General features: G+C 48.5%; 1 protein-coding gene across 11 annotated transcripts in view; it reads right to left on the bottom strand.

Moving 5' to 3' along the window:
- Positions 1 to 8,613: 8,613 nt before the first annotated feature.
- SLC39A11 (solute carrier family 39 member 11) overlaps positions 8,614 to 13,951 on the bottom strand; it is a 351,831-nt gene continuing 346,493 nt past the window's right edge. For 10 of the 11 annotated variants that reach the window (XM_064495589.1, XM_064495595.1, XM_031468992.2 and 7 more), the window contains 3 exons: positions 13,711 to 13,809; positions 11,153 to 11,311; positions 8,614 to 10,343 (listed from right to left, as the gene is read on the bottom strand). In XM_064495589.1, coding sequence (XP_064351659.1) covers positions 10,265 to 10,343; positions 11,153 to 11,311; positions 13,711 to 13,809 — 337 coding nt within the window. In that variant the 3' untranslated portion in view covers positions 8,614 to 10,264. Of the gene's footprint in view, positions 10,344 to 11,152; positions 11,312 to 13,710; positions 13,810 to 13,951 lie in introns of those variants that run through there. The other variant, XR_010384562.1, reaches the window with a different exon arrangement.

Genomic DNA, 13,951 nt, shown 5'->3' with positions numbered 1-13,951 from the left:
TTCATAATAAAGAGCTGAACCAAAAACTTTAAAGAGAAAAAAAAGAGTCAAGAATAAATCTGCCAATGTAAGAACTTCATGAAGGCGTCGTAAAGCAACTGATCACACCTGGACTTGCTTTTAAATTGTAGTGGCTAAAATAGACTTGGCTGTGCTTTTTTTAACCAGACAGTATAAAGGTGAGTAAGCTTCTGCCCTTGTCAGACAACAAACCACTCATCATTTCTGGTCAGATTCCAGACCAGTCACGAGTGACATTTACTCCCCAAACTGCTGCAATACTAGATTTATGTCACCAACAGAGATCAGGTGGCAGTTCCTAAACTCAGGATAATTTTGATGAAAGCTGTAGGCGTGGTTTTAAAGGCTGTCACAAAGACTTACTGAGCAGAAGGAAGGGCAGATTGGTTGGCTATAATGGCTGGTTAAGCTCATGTTTAATCACCTTGCACTCCCACAGAGCATCCCAAGAGCCTGACGGACATGGTCATTATTTCTGCAGGATTTTTGAGAAATCAGCAGTTCTATTTTTAACTGGTAAATTGCTCAAGCTAATGGTAGCCATGGAATCCTTTCCTCTCGCTGTCTTTTTTCTTAGCGGGTTGAGGTGACGATTAGAGAGGTAATATCAAAAATCACCACTTAATATCTGAAATCATCACACCTTCACAACCAAATGCATAGATGCGAGCTTTCTTTCTGATTGGCAAGATACTAGCCTTCTTCTCAACTTATTTAAGCATCTAACACCCTGAGCTGGCTCAATTCCTCCCTAAACCTGCCAACAAAATCTAAGTGAAGAATCGTAGTGACCAATTTGTGGGACATGCGCAACCTGGGATGTCAGTGACCCAGCAAAAAAGCAGGGCATCATGGCCTGGGATGGGTAGTATCTCCAGGGGACATACACTTGAGACCAGCCTCCCTGACCTGTAAAAGGAGGGAGGAAATGGAAGCTGAGTTCTCGGTGGGAGGAACCTCGATGTGGGTGGCGGTGGCAGCCCTGGGCAGAGAAGGCGTGTTTCTGGGGGGGGGGGGGGGCCTTGTGCCCTACTTGGTTGCTGCACTTTTCCAAACCACAAAGCCCCTGCCAAGGCTGATCACAATCTTCCACGCTATCTGCAATGTCATCTCTCATACAGACACGCAGTCAGTGCTGTGAATTCTAAGGGCGCTCCCGTGAGGAATCTTGCTTTTTCCCAGGGCCATGCTGTCTGGCCCCCCAGGCCCACAGCAGCACATACCCTCAACAGTGTCAATGGGACCGACTACATCCCCATTAACTTCCCTCTCTCCTTTCCTACCTGCCCCATCTGCCCCAACCCTACCACAACCCAAACCTTGAGGTGAGGCTAAACCATCCACCCATTTTCATCCCCATCTCTCACAACGAATATTCAGAATAACAGAGCCCTTGAGGTCAGGATCTGAACCTGACCCTCCCCTTAACCTTGATGGCTGTGTTGTCCAGCCAGAGGCTGTCACTGTGTCTGATGCCTGGACCCCTGTGTGCTAAGAAAGGTGGCATTCTGCTGGGTGGAGCTGTGACGATGATGCTGGGAAACTGACATCTGAGGTTTTTCTGGTTTGGAAAAAGAGGATTTTACCTTTCAGCACTTGCCAACCTGATAGGTGTGCCAAGAATTTTACACTTGCCAAGAATTCTACATTCAATAAACACACACACCTACCTCATACCCCTCCCCCCAAACAGGCATAACTTATTGGGTCAAAAACCAGCTCTTACGGAGGACGATATGGGTTCATGAACCTTTCTGGTTTCCACAACACAATCCATTTTAACCTCCGTCAGATGACCTGAAACATCCCCTTTATGTTAAAGTTTGGGTTTCAAAGCAGGAAAGCTAAGGCTTGATTTTTGACCTATAAGATTTTTGTTGTTTGTATTATATAAGTCTATTATAAACACATCAAATGTGCAGGTATATTTTAAAAAAAAAAAACCTTTGGGGGACTTCTAGGTCCATATGCTCTTACAGACCTGGTTAGTGGGCTCCATTTTGGGGTACTGTTGTCCCTGTGTCCCTTCCTTTCCTTTTGCCTACAAAGTGCCACCAACGGCTGAGCTTTAGATAGCCATTGAAATGGAGTGTGTCATGTTGGGAGCTGATCTGTAAAAGTTCCTAAATCAAACTAAAGGCAGTGACCCAAATGAAGTCATATCTGCTGCACCCCTGTGAGTGTCTACACGAAAATATGACTTGAATCTGAATTATTTTGGTACTTAGCACCTCTGTGCTAATGAGAGAGGATAGGGTAGGAGAGGGCAGAGTTGCAGATGCTGCTCCCCAAGCCCTTAGCATCTCCAGTTCCTGGTAGTGGGCCACATAAAGAGGCCAAGAGTTGGCCAGAGCCCTGACCCACAGTCCTGGGATCAGCCCAAGGAAACAGCACAGAGAAGAGGGAGGCAGAAAGGCCAGGATTCCCCAGGGCTCATGAACACAGTCCATCTCAATGGGTGTCCCTGACCCCAGTTTCCTCCCCGCACACTAAACCCTTCCATTTTTTTCAAAACACCACTCCAAAGTGTATATGCAAATCAGGGTGCGAATAACATCATTTCACACCTGCCTGTAGTTTGCTGTGTCAGGCTTATCCTGCTTGATGAAAAAGATGACCATGAACCTATGACATCCACTTATGAGCCCAGAGAATATGGCAAAGGTGACAGGCTCTCACTCGTATGATGATGGTACACGACATAAGACTCCCTCTTGCTAGCAAACTCACCCAAAGGCTGGCTTGATGAAAGAAGCTGCCATGCTGGGAAAGTCCAGCTGCCAAGGAGTCGTGAACAGCCTCTAGGCACTGCAGGTGGCCCCTAGGAATTAAAGAAATCCTCCAGCCAATGGTCAGCAAGAAGCTGGGCCCTCAGTCCTACAACTGCCAAGAACTGAACTCTGCCAACCACCTGCAGGTGCTGGAAGGCAGATTCTCCCAGCAGTGAGCCTCCAGATGAGAACACAGCCCAGCCGACAGCTTGACTGCAGCCTTGTCAGACCCTGAGCAGAGGACCCAGTTAAACCATGTCCAGATTCCTGACCCAAGGAAACTGAAACAATAATGCATGTTGCTTTAAGCCAGTTTGTGCTCATTTGCTACATACACAACAGGACAGAGCTAACACAATGACCATCTTCCACCAAGTTACCAAATATGACCATATGTCCACGTGGAAGAAATCTACAGATTTCCTGAACCACTTATTTAAGAGCAGTCCTTTTTCTTTCGACCTGTATTGTACGCTTATTAGGAAATGAACACTTTCACATTCCTTACAATTTCACATATTAAGTTCAATCAGCATTCTGATGGAAAAAGCAGAAAGGGAGCAGGTTCCTGTTTAAGAGAACCTTGAAAGTATAAACCTAAGTACTAACCTTAAATCTGTTAATTGTTCTTTTCCATGGGGACACCTTCCAGGGTGTGGTAGTGACCAATGCAGGCTGCAGTGCATATTAAAGTCTAATCCTAAAAGGCAAAGGCCAGAGAAGGGGGTACACTTCTAACACCCTTACTGCACACCTAGAAAGCTGAAAAATTGGCAAAGGGCCTCTCCGCTCTTTGTATGCACCGCCGCTCAGGGTTGTCCTGCATTTTCATTCTTCCGGGCACATCCAGGGGTTTCTGAGGGGTCATGGCTCTTGCAATCAGTGAAGGGAGATATTAGCCTGGCCTTAAACCCCAGGGCTGGGTCCTCACCAACTCCAAACAGGCTAGATCCATACCCCTTCCTACTATATGGAGAGAGGCCAGCGAGAGACATCAATTCTGTGGCTCATAGTTTGCCAGAGAATTGGGATTACATCAGAAAAGATCCCACACAATCTCCAGCCTGATTTTTTAACTTGGGCATGATCAGGGGGTGCAGGGACCCTGGGATACAGGTCCCAAGGTTTACCCTGTGCAACGAATCACACACTCCTTTCCTCAGGCCAACATAACCTGGCTGCCCTCTTAGCTCATCTATCCACCACGTCCTTCCACGTCTTGGAATAGAAGGCCATAGCAAATGCCCTAAGGATGCTGGGGGTTCCTGAGGCTGGGCAGCCCCTTCAGAAGCTGTAGGTGTCTCAGTGACAGCCCTTGGGGACACAGATGCCACGCAAGGCCCCTTTGCTATCAAGCCACTAGATGAGCCAGGCATTGTCAAAAGGATGAGAAGAAGAGGAGAGGGTTCAGTAGAATTCAAAGGTGGGTTCAGGGTTGCTGTTTTCCACAACTCTCATTGGCAGTCCAGGTCCAGCCTCCCTCCTGCATCCTTCTGGAAGGCAGACGGCAGAGGGGGCAGCAGGGGAGGGGGTAACAGTCCTCTCTCCAGGTTTATTTTTCCTCATGAATAAGCTTCCTCCTGCCTGGGAACACACTACAGGGCTGAGTTGGGAGGAAAATGATCAAAAAGTGAATTCACTAACTAGGACTGCTGAAGTTTTGCCGAAGCCTCTAAATCCCCGAGGACCGCAGGCCTCCCTGCCCTGCACTCGGGCCGAGTAAATGAAAGCACGGGCACCGGCGGCACTTACCTGAACTGTGAAGCCTGAACTGCAGGGCCGTTGGCTCAGAGGCGCCCCTCCAAAGCCTGCGTCTAATTTTGTGTTTAGTACCGTCTACTGTTTCCCTAAGAGCGCGCCTCAAACTGTACAAATTTCAGTGCCCGCAAACCTGGGTCCATCCTTGGACGGGACAAGCCGGGAGCGACCAGCCGCAGGTGGCAGGGAGCCCGCGGAAGCCAGGGGGTCCCTCTGGCGGACTGGACAGGCCTCACTGTAGCCAAGCGGGGTCACAGGGCTTGCGTCCCTCCGCAGGCGGGCGACGGAGGGAGGCGGGCCCATGGCGCCCAGAGCGCAGCCCGCTGCGTGAGCGCCAAGCCCCGCCCCGTTCCGCCCCGCGGCCCCGCCCCGCGCGGGTGAAGAGACCCCACCCCCACCCCCGCTCGCCCAGCCCGCCCCTCCCGCCAGAGGACCCGCCCGTGGCGCCCCGCCAGGTGCCCCTCCCCACCCCCGGCAGGCTCCGCCGTGAATCCGCGCTGCGCCCCAGGAACGTGCAGCCGGAGGCAGATGCCCCGAGAGCTGAGGAATCCGCGCCTTTGGAAGACCCTGCCGCAGGGCCCGGCCCTGGGTGTACAGGTTAAAAACTGGTGCTGTATACGCTGAAGATCGGTGCCTCTTGTTATATGTAACCATACTTCAATTTAAAAGGAAGGAGAAAAATAAATAAATAAAAGAACAGCTCCTGGGTTCCTGTTTGGCCATTTCACAGATTCAACCAACATCTATTGAGGTGTGCAGGACGTTGTATCAGGAAAGCTTTCAGGTCGGGAAGTCAGTTTGGACACCCTCTGCGCAAGGCAAAACTGACCCAGCCCCTGCATACCACCCCTGTGGCGAGTAAGCTTCCTGGAGCATCCCTGCTTCGTTGTTCCAGCGCGGTAATAATACTGAAGTCAAGGAGGATTAAAGGCGGCGGCCAGGACCGGAAGCACTCTGCCTGGCGCACAGTCTGACTAACAGCCTTTTGCGCCTTCCCTCGGCCCAGCAGGATGAGGATGTCCCAGAGGAGGTCTAGACGCCCATACCTACCCCCATCTCCGCTCTTGTCATACCAGGCCCCTGGGATGAGTCAAGGAGTCCGTGGAAAGCAAAGCCTTGAAGGAATGAGTTGGTTCTGCCATCAAAGAGTCAAGGATATTAGGACTGAGAGCCAGGTCTTTTAAGTGGTGCTAGCAGCTTAAAAAAAGACACTGGCAAACCCGAGTCCTGAAATTATTTGCTCAAACGACAGCGGGAAGCCTAGGGATTTCCATGGCGGTTCTTAAATATCTTCTTACCTCTTGTGTCTGTAGGACTGAGAAATGTAGAAAGCTAAATGCAAATTCCCAAGAACTGACTGAATTTCTACTCTGGTCAAATTATAGCCTTTTCATTAAAAAAAAAAAAATTGGAGCATTGATCCAGGAAGCAGAAGGACCCAGAGAATAAAAATGGGTATATTTTTAGGGGAGGATTCAGAAAACTTGGAGTTCTCTGAATTCTCAATTCTCAAAGGGCTTCCCTCCTTTGTCAGCTGAAACAGCCCCTTTTCTCCAGTTTTTCTTCTGAAACACTTCTTGAAGACACTGTCACTGCTTTGCCTAAAGGAGTTACCTTACAAGAGAAAGCCAGCTCTCATGCCAGACCCTGTCTGGTCCCCAGAAATGATGGAGTCATAACCCAGCACGCCCCTGTAGGAAGGGCATCGGCAGATTCAAGCCAGGGAGGGTAAGGATTTGAAACCAACATTGTTTCAGGACTTTTCTCTTTTATTGACAAATCTGGAGAAAATGTGTGGGGAATGGAAGGGAGAACATACATTTAAATTAGTTTGAATTTATTGACATAACAATTGTTCCAGAGATTCTGTGTTTACTGGGCTAGCATGAAAAGCTAAGAGGAAATTCCAGACCTAAACAGACTGACCATTGGACACCAGGTGATTCTCCCAGATTGTCATCTGTGACCCCAGCAGTCCACCAGGTACTAGATCATCCAACATACTTATAAAATCCCATTACTAGTTGGAAATGGCTTATATGGGACTAGGCCTGGCCAGGTCCCGAAGGCAGGTAGCTCACAATCCCCACGTGCCTGTTCCTATTCCTGACCCCTCCAGCACCCTAACAGTGGCCTCAGGGGAAGTTTCCCAGTGACACAGAGGAAAAAATGCTGAGGCTAGTTTATAAGACGGCTGTGTGATAAGCTGGCCTGATCTGGAAATGGACCGCTGTGATGTTATGGTTCCACTGAAGACAGCAGGTGAAGAGAAAACCTCCCAGTGGGGAGAAATCTAAACACACATTTCTACACCCACTCTGCTTGGAAGGGGAAGATGGTTCGATGCAAGAAGCTACACTAGGTTATGAACACTGACAAATGGTCTGGCCAAATGGTCAACCACTTGAAAGAAGCAAGATTAGAGGTTTAGTGACAAAGACATTTGGGGAGGCATATATGGCTGCACCTCTCAGAATGGGGCAAATGTGAACATAGTTGTCCCTCGAGTAGGTCACCCAAATTCTCCACTATGGAGGAGACTCTTACTAATTAAGTCGATAAGTCTGCCTATTCATTGAACGACAGCTTCTTTCCCCAGGGACATTGTCGCTTTCCCAATGGACTTAAGAATAAAAGTGGCCGTGTTGCCAAAGATGGAAGAATGCATGGATTCAACCACTCAGCTGTCTTCATCCATCAGATCTGGCCACTGACTGTGCATAGGATCAATGATGACCTCTGACCCCGGATATTGATGATACTCCAGTAGTCCCATAGACCGCTGAGTGGCAGACTGAACACTTTGCACCTCTTCCATTAAGAAAAGGCAGCAATTTCTCCTCCTGGAGGCAGGCTCATATGCCTGGATTTGGAATTGCCTCCCCACCTGTCCTGTCACCATGGCGTCCTAGATCACACTGCTTCTGATCAAGGAATCCACTTTACAAAGAGGGAAGGCAATGGGCAGATACCCTTGGCACTTTGATCCCATCACCCAGAAGTAGTCATCTGTTTTGGATGGTGACATGAGTTCTTGAGGATGCGGTTTCATGACCTGCTCTGAGCCAATATCTAATGAGCGTGAGATACTGCTCTTTAAGACGGCTGTCTGTTCAGAATGAGTGATCCATATGTGATGTGATTTCTCTCATCGCCAGACTAAGCAGATCCAGAAGAAGGGAGAGTGGGGATGGTGCCACCTCCATTTTACCAAATGACTCTCTCTCTCCTGGGCTGGACTCTATCTACCAGGTTAGAGTTTCTGAATCCAAGAAAGGGATGCTCCACCACTGGGCCAGCTAGCCACTGGAGAAGCTCTCTTTGTAAAGAGGAAGTATGAAGGTTCAACTGCAATGGAAAGCTCCATTATCAAAGCAGAAAGGTTTTTTTCCAAAGAGAAAACAGAGGAGTCACAGTGTATGTAGATGTTGAACAGCAAAAGAGTGCGATTGTAATAAACCTAATTTCTTTCTTGTTTTGGCTCACCACCATCTGAAACTCATTCCAGAAACTGGAAAATCCATTATTATGTGAGTCTTGGTAAGAAGGCAAGACCAGCTAGTTCATGGGCACAGGATCTAAGCTCTGCTAGCCAGATGTTCCTGCTCAGAACTTCAAGTGTGAAGCCAGGACACAAAGAATCAGGGTCAGTTTAGAGTTCTTTCCCAGGGTGGTGGTGTTAGCATCAACAGGCAGTGGTCTGAGTAATCATCCAGTATCTAGGGACCATGGCATCCAAATCAAGCTGTTTTTGAGATGTGATTGGGCTATCATCCCAGACCTCTCATTTTCTTGGAGCCAACCCATTTTCAAGCCTGATTCTCTATAGATACTATAAGCTCCCTGTTCATCTTCCATTAAATTCTCTGTCTAGGTAAACTGGAGTTAGATGATGTCCTTTGCCACCATGAATCTAGCTAGCCCTTCTCTTCTGAGCTCTTTCCTTTGCTTCTATTGGCATTGGGTAGGAGAGATGTTAAGACTAACTTTAGTTTGCTCTTATTTTTATCCAGCCTGGAAAAAAGCATCTCTGAGAAGGACTGAACATAGTACAGGCAGGTCATCCACAACAATATCCTCTTTATTGGTATGAATCACAGTTTTGAGGTCTTGTCCATCAGAAAGAAGTCTGCATTATGTAGAACTACATACGAAGACGTTAAGATACACGTATGCCAACCACCAAACCAATGAATCTCTACCAATCAAACCTCTGAATGTATCTTCAATTTTGATCATCAGTGCTCTGGAAGAACATACAGAGATCCAGCAGAAGGTCTTAGGGCATTCACAGAACAGTGTATTCACGCTTGGAAGCAATTAAGTGTGTAAACGCAGGGCGGGCATCGATCACACAACATCTGGACACCTGGCTCTTGGGCTGCCTGCCTTGTCGGCGGAGCCCACTCAAGGTCCCACATGCTCCTTCGACCAGGGAGGACGGCAGGCCTTAGCTACGCTCGAAGCAGACAAGTTATGTCACCCCTGCTGGAGAAGCTACGTGTAGGAAGGTGTAAACTGGCTTCTAGTCTCATTCAAGTCATTCTGTTAGGTCATTTTATAAAGACGAGTGGGCTACAATTTACTTTAAAAGGGAAATGTTAAAAAAAAAACACAAACAAACCACCTCTTCTTTTCCTACTCCTTTTCCTCTCTCATTCTGAGCTCTCTGGCCAAAATCCAGCAAAATCTGCTGCAGCTTAAGAATTCTGGGTCAGGTCACAAGTAGCCACATGGTCAATGGAGAAAGACCCCGTGCAGATTCCAAATGTCTTCCATTCACTTAAGGTAACTTCAGTAGCTCCCTCCATAAGTACACAAAGGGTTTGAGTTCTAGCAGTTTGCTGGTGTCCTCAAGTCTCTTAGAAAATGGAAGGCTATAAACTTATCAAAATCCACACCTGGGGGATTTGGAAACCATGGCAAACCAATCTGCTCTTCAAATTCATAGAGAGCAGAGGTCTCTGATCAAAGCTCCACTCTAACCCTCTTTTCACAGGGCTCACTGTGTGTTCACAGTTGTCCTGATTCCCTTAAACTTCAATAGTGTCTATCTTTGCCTTTAAAAAAAAAAAAAGAAAGAAAGAAAGAAAAAGAGAAAAACTAGCTGATTTTCTTCCCTTTGTCTGTGCCTCCTTCCATATAGCATCTCCCTGGGGGGAGGTAGAGGAAGATATGTTCCTCCTCGGGGTTTGGAAAGTAGGTTGCTCTGTCCAAGATGCTCCGGTTCCAGGCTACATGGGTAGCAGATCAATGGTAAAAGATCAGGAGGGACAGATGAGAGCTGTCCTGGCCATTCTGCTCTAAGTCATTAGGCAAAGATGCTTAGAGGCTTCTCTCTTGGCAGCTTGCTTCTGTAGTTGACCTTGAGGAGCTGCCACAGAGTCCAGCGAGGGAGATTGAAGATACAAAAGCAGAGATTTCCCTGATCTCTGTCTTTGATAATCCCATCGAAGAAAGATTCCATTTAGTGGCCAAGCAAAAATCTACAGTTCCGTGACAACTTGAAATTGCAAATAAAACCAGTATCTCCCTCAAAAGAAAACTAAAAATTGGTCACATTCTAATCAGAGTCAATCAGGATAATGAGATGAAAATGAAAAGGAGAGAAAGGAAAAACGTCTTAATGTGAAGAAAGAGGCTTGTGGTCCTGCAGAAGCCAACCGTGGCCGTTTCCTCGAGCTGCCTTTCCTGGGGTCCGGAGCATCTCAGCACTAGCCCAGACCAACATCCAGTGACATCATCACCACAAATCCCAGGATGGAGGCCCAGGACGCCAGCTTCCCATTGCCACTAGGAGGGGAGGAAAGCGAGAAAAGGAAGACCTTAATGCACTGGGGGGGGCGCTGTCCAGGATGAAAGCATCCTCCCCCATGTCCAATTCCAATAGAAATATACTCCTACTATTAATAATAGATAATAATAATATTGACAAGTCACATTTATTTGGTCTTACTATATGCCAGGCAGACTGACTAAAATTCACGTAATCCCAAAGGATAAACACATGAGATCAGTGCTATTATTACCACCATGTGACTGGTGGGGAGACTGAGGTATAGAGAAGTGAGTAACTTACTCAAGGTCACTTATCATGGCTCTGGAATCCACATTTGAATAATGAAGAGTGGCCATTATTTGTTGAAGCTGTTATTTAATCTGACCTTGTAAACTAGCCTCAAAATCCTTCTGCTATAAATACTAACACAAAACACAGAGAAGCTTCGCCCGCCCCCGGCACTTGGCCTCCAGCTGAACACTGAGATCCTGGAGGTGTAGCTTTGGTTAAGACTTTAGACCCCACCTCTCCCTCATTCAAGAGAGACAGAGAGAATATATGAAAATAATCATGTTTGATTGGGGGTGGAGGGTCGGGTGTATAGACCTAACACCCCCTGGTCTGGCTCTCCACCCACCTGCCCGCCACCCCTCTTTTAGTTTCAAAGAGTCCAGCTGAAGAGCCGTTGGGGATGATCTTTGGGAGGGACAGAAAGGGGTGTAAGTAAAGAAAAGAATAGCATATAAAGAAAGGGCAGATCCAGAGGCTGGGGCCCAGGTTGGGACAGGGACGGGGACAGAGGAGGGAGGGGACACTCTCCAACCTGATCTGAGCTTCAGGGATGATGTCGTCCATGACCACATAGACCATGGCGCCAGCAGCAAAGGCCAGCGCGTAGGGCAGGAGGGGCTCCGCCAGCACCACGGCAAAGGCTCCGAAGACCCCGGCCAGAGGCTCCACCATGCCGCTCAGCTGCCCGTACCTACGGAGAGGACAGACACACACGCCGCCACGGCAAGGGTCAAGGAGACGCTTAACAGGCTGTGACTCAACTCCAGAAAGCGGATGCGTTTTCTCCCACAGCGTATCTGGCGTGGCCGTGCAAAAGCGTTTCACTGTTTTTTTGTTTTTAACCACCTCATTCTCCTTCCCCACTTCCCTATTATGCAGTTACAGTTGACACCCCCCTCCCAGGTTTGTTTTAGTTTTCAGTTTCCCACACTGTCTGTTTAAAAATAACCGCATTATTGAGATACAATTCACATACCAAATGGCTCTCCAACCTCTCCTTTTAATGTGTACGGTTCCGTGGTTTTTAGTATATTCACAAGGTTGTGCAACCATCACCACGATCTAATTCCAGAACACTTCATCACCCCAGAAAGAAACCCCATCTCCTCTAGCAGCCACTCCCCATTCCTCCCATTCCCCATCCTCCCCACCCCCAGCCCCTGGCAACCACTCATCCAATCCTCTCTGTCTCTATGGATTTGCTTATCCTGGGTATTTCCTATAAATGGAATCATACAATATGCGATCTTTTTTACTGGCTTATTTCACTTCGCATCATGTTTTCAAGGTGCATCCCCGTTGTAATGTGTATCAGAACATCATTCCTTTTACGACTGCATGATATCCCGTTGTATGTTTACACCGCGTGTTACGCACCCATTCACTGGTTGATGCCTACGTTGTCTTCTGAAGGATGGGACACTGACTAGGAGTGGTATGGACATTTCCCAAGGACAGCTGTGCCTAGTATGCTTGGGGGTTCCGGCCACAACTACACCCCTTCTGAAGGAGACGCACCGACCTACCTCTGCCTAGAAGGTGGACACACCTGGCCATGTGTGTAGTGAGGGCCTGGCCCCACTACCCACATCTTGGATTCAGGTGAGAGTTCTCCTTTTGAAAAATCCCTTGATTTGAGCTAGTGAGAGTGGGTTTCTGTAGCTTGAGCTCACGTGAGCGCTGATTAAAACCACAGCCCACATGAGCACTGAGAATTCAGAGGCAGCAGATAAGCCAGTACCTGAACCCCATGACTGACCCTCACCATCGAAAGACACTTGCACAGGGTGAACACCAATAGACAAGGTGTTGGGATGTCCTTCCCACTGTCCCTTGCTGTGGGCATTTGGCAAGATATGCTGCCTCTGAGCCTCAGTCCTTTCATCTGTAAAATGAGAGACAACTCCCCTCCCAGCTTCCCCAGTAGACAGAAGAGGACTGTGAACTCCCACTCTCTCCCTGCTTCTCCTCGGCCAGGAGCTGACGGTCAGCAAGGGGGAGACACTGTTTTCTCTGTAGCATCCTCCTAGGGGCCACTGCTTCCTGGCTCCACGCCTGCATGCACCGGCCAGCAGACTTTGCAGCTCCTGAGTGTGTACGATTACACAGAAAGTTTCATCTCAGGGCCTGGACACTGACCACAGGTGCCCCCTTCCCTCCCCTTCTTGCCTGTGGAGCTGGTCCTCTATGAGATGACAGTCACGGCTTTCAGACTCACAGAACTACCGCTGAAAAAAATCCCTAAGGCCATCTTGCTCTGCCCTCACCCAAAACCTCTATTCCGTAATCTCCAATGATGGGGAGGGAGATAATAGAGGCTGGAAATAAAATAATTTCAGTATGCACAAGAACTTGTAAGTCATCAGGCCCTATTAAATGGAAGGCACTTTTTAATCATTGTTATTCGCCGTCCCTTAACGCTCTCAATACACACTTGACAGTGGCAATTGCTTTGATAAAGAGGTGTTCTGAGGCTCTGCATCCTGAGTTAAGATGCCGAAGACTGCAGCCTTGGCACCACCACTGACGAGCCAGGGGACCTGAGCTGATCAGCTGACACTCACGGCCATGACTCCCTTCTCTGAAAACTGGGGACTCACCTTATAGGTCATTACAAAGATAAAATTAAGGAAAAGACTGGAATGCCTTTTGGGGGCTATGAAAACGTGAAGTATGAGGACCACAGGCATCATCTGCCCAGATGCTGCTGACATCATCCCGGTCTTCACCTTGACAAGGTCACGACAGGAGCTAATGTGATGGCTCTCGGGGACCAGAGGCATGTGACACGTGGAGCAGAGAGGAGGCCTACCTCCTTTCTTCCCACGTGGCAGGGAGAAACCCACGGAGGGGTTTTGAAACTAGGAAACACGGCCATTTGGGCAGAAGATCAAGAGATGAGTTTCTTGAGGTTTCTCCTAGCCTTGGGGGTGCAGAATTCAACCAGACTATGGATGTTTCCAGAAGCTCCAGATTCACTCCCAGGTCAGAAGAGATTGTTCTTGGAAAAAGAAGCCTGCAGGAGGACTGCCCTGAGCTCCATTTCAGACACGACCCTGGCCTCTGGCAGCCGAGGTCTGGAGCACTTACCAGAAGGCTCTCCAGGTGGAGAAGCCCGCCCCTCGCAAGGGGAGGCTGACAGCGAGGCCCTCGGGGAAATTCTGGATCCCAATTCCAATGGCTAGATTCCTGAAAGACCAAGGAGACACATGAAAGCAGTTGTCCAGAACTGAGCACCTACACGGACGGGGGACCCCTGGTCTCAGTCCAGCGCCATCCTGTGGTGTCAGAGGTCCAGGGGGAGCCCTGTGAGAGGTGGAGGAAGGAGAAC

This window comes from Camelus dromedarius, chromosome 16 (assembly GCF_036321535.1).
Source record: "Camelus dromedarius isolate mCamDro1 chromosome 16, mCamDro1.pat, whole genome shotgun sequence".
Taxonomy (NCBI): domain Eukaryota; kingdom Metazoa; phylum Chordata; class Mammalia; order Artiodactyla; family Camelidae; genus Camelus; species Camelus dromedarius.
The sequence above is the reverse complement of the archived record's forward strand: the minus strand, read 5'-3'. Positions and strand labels throughout refer to the sequence as shown.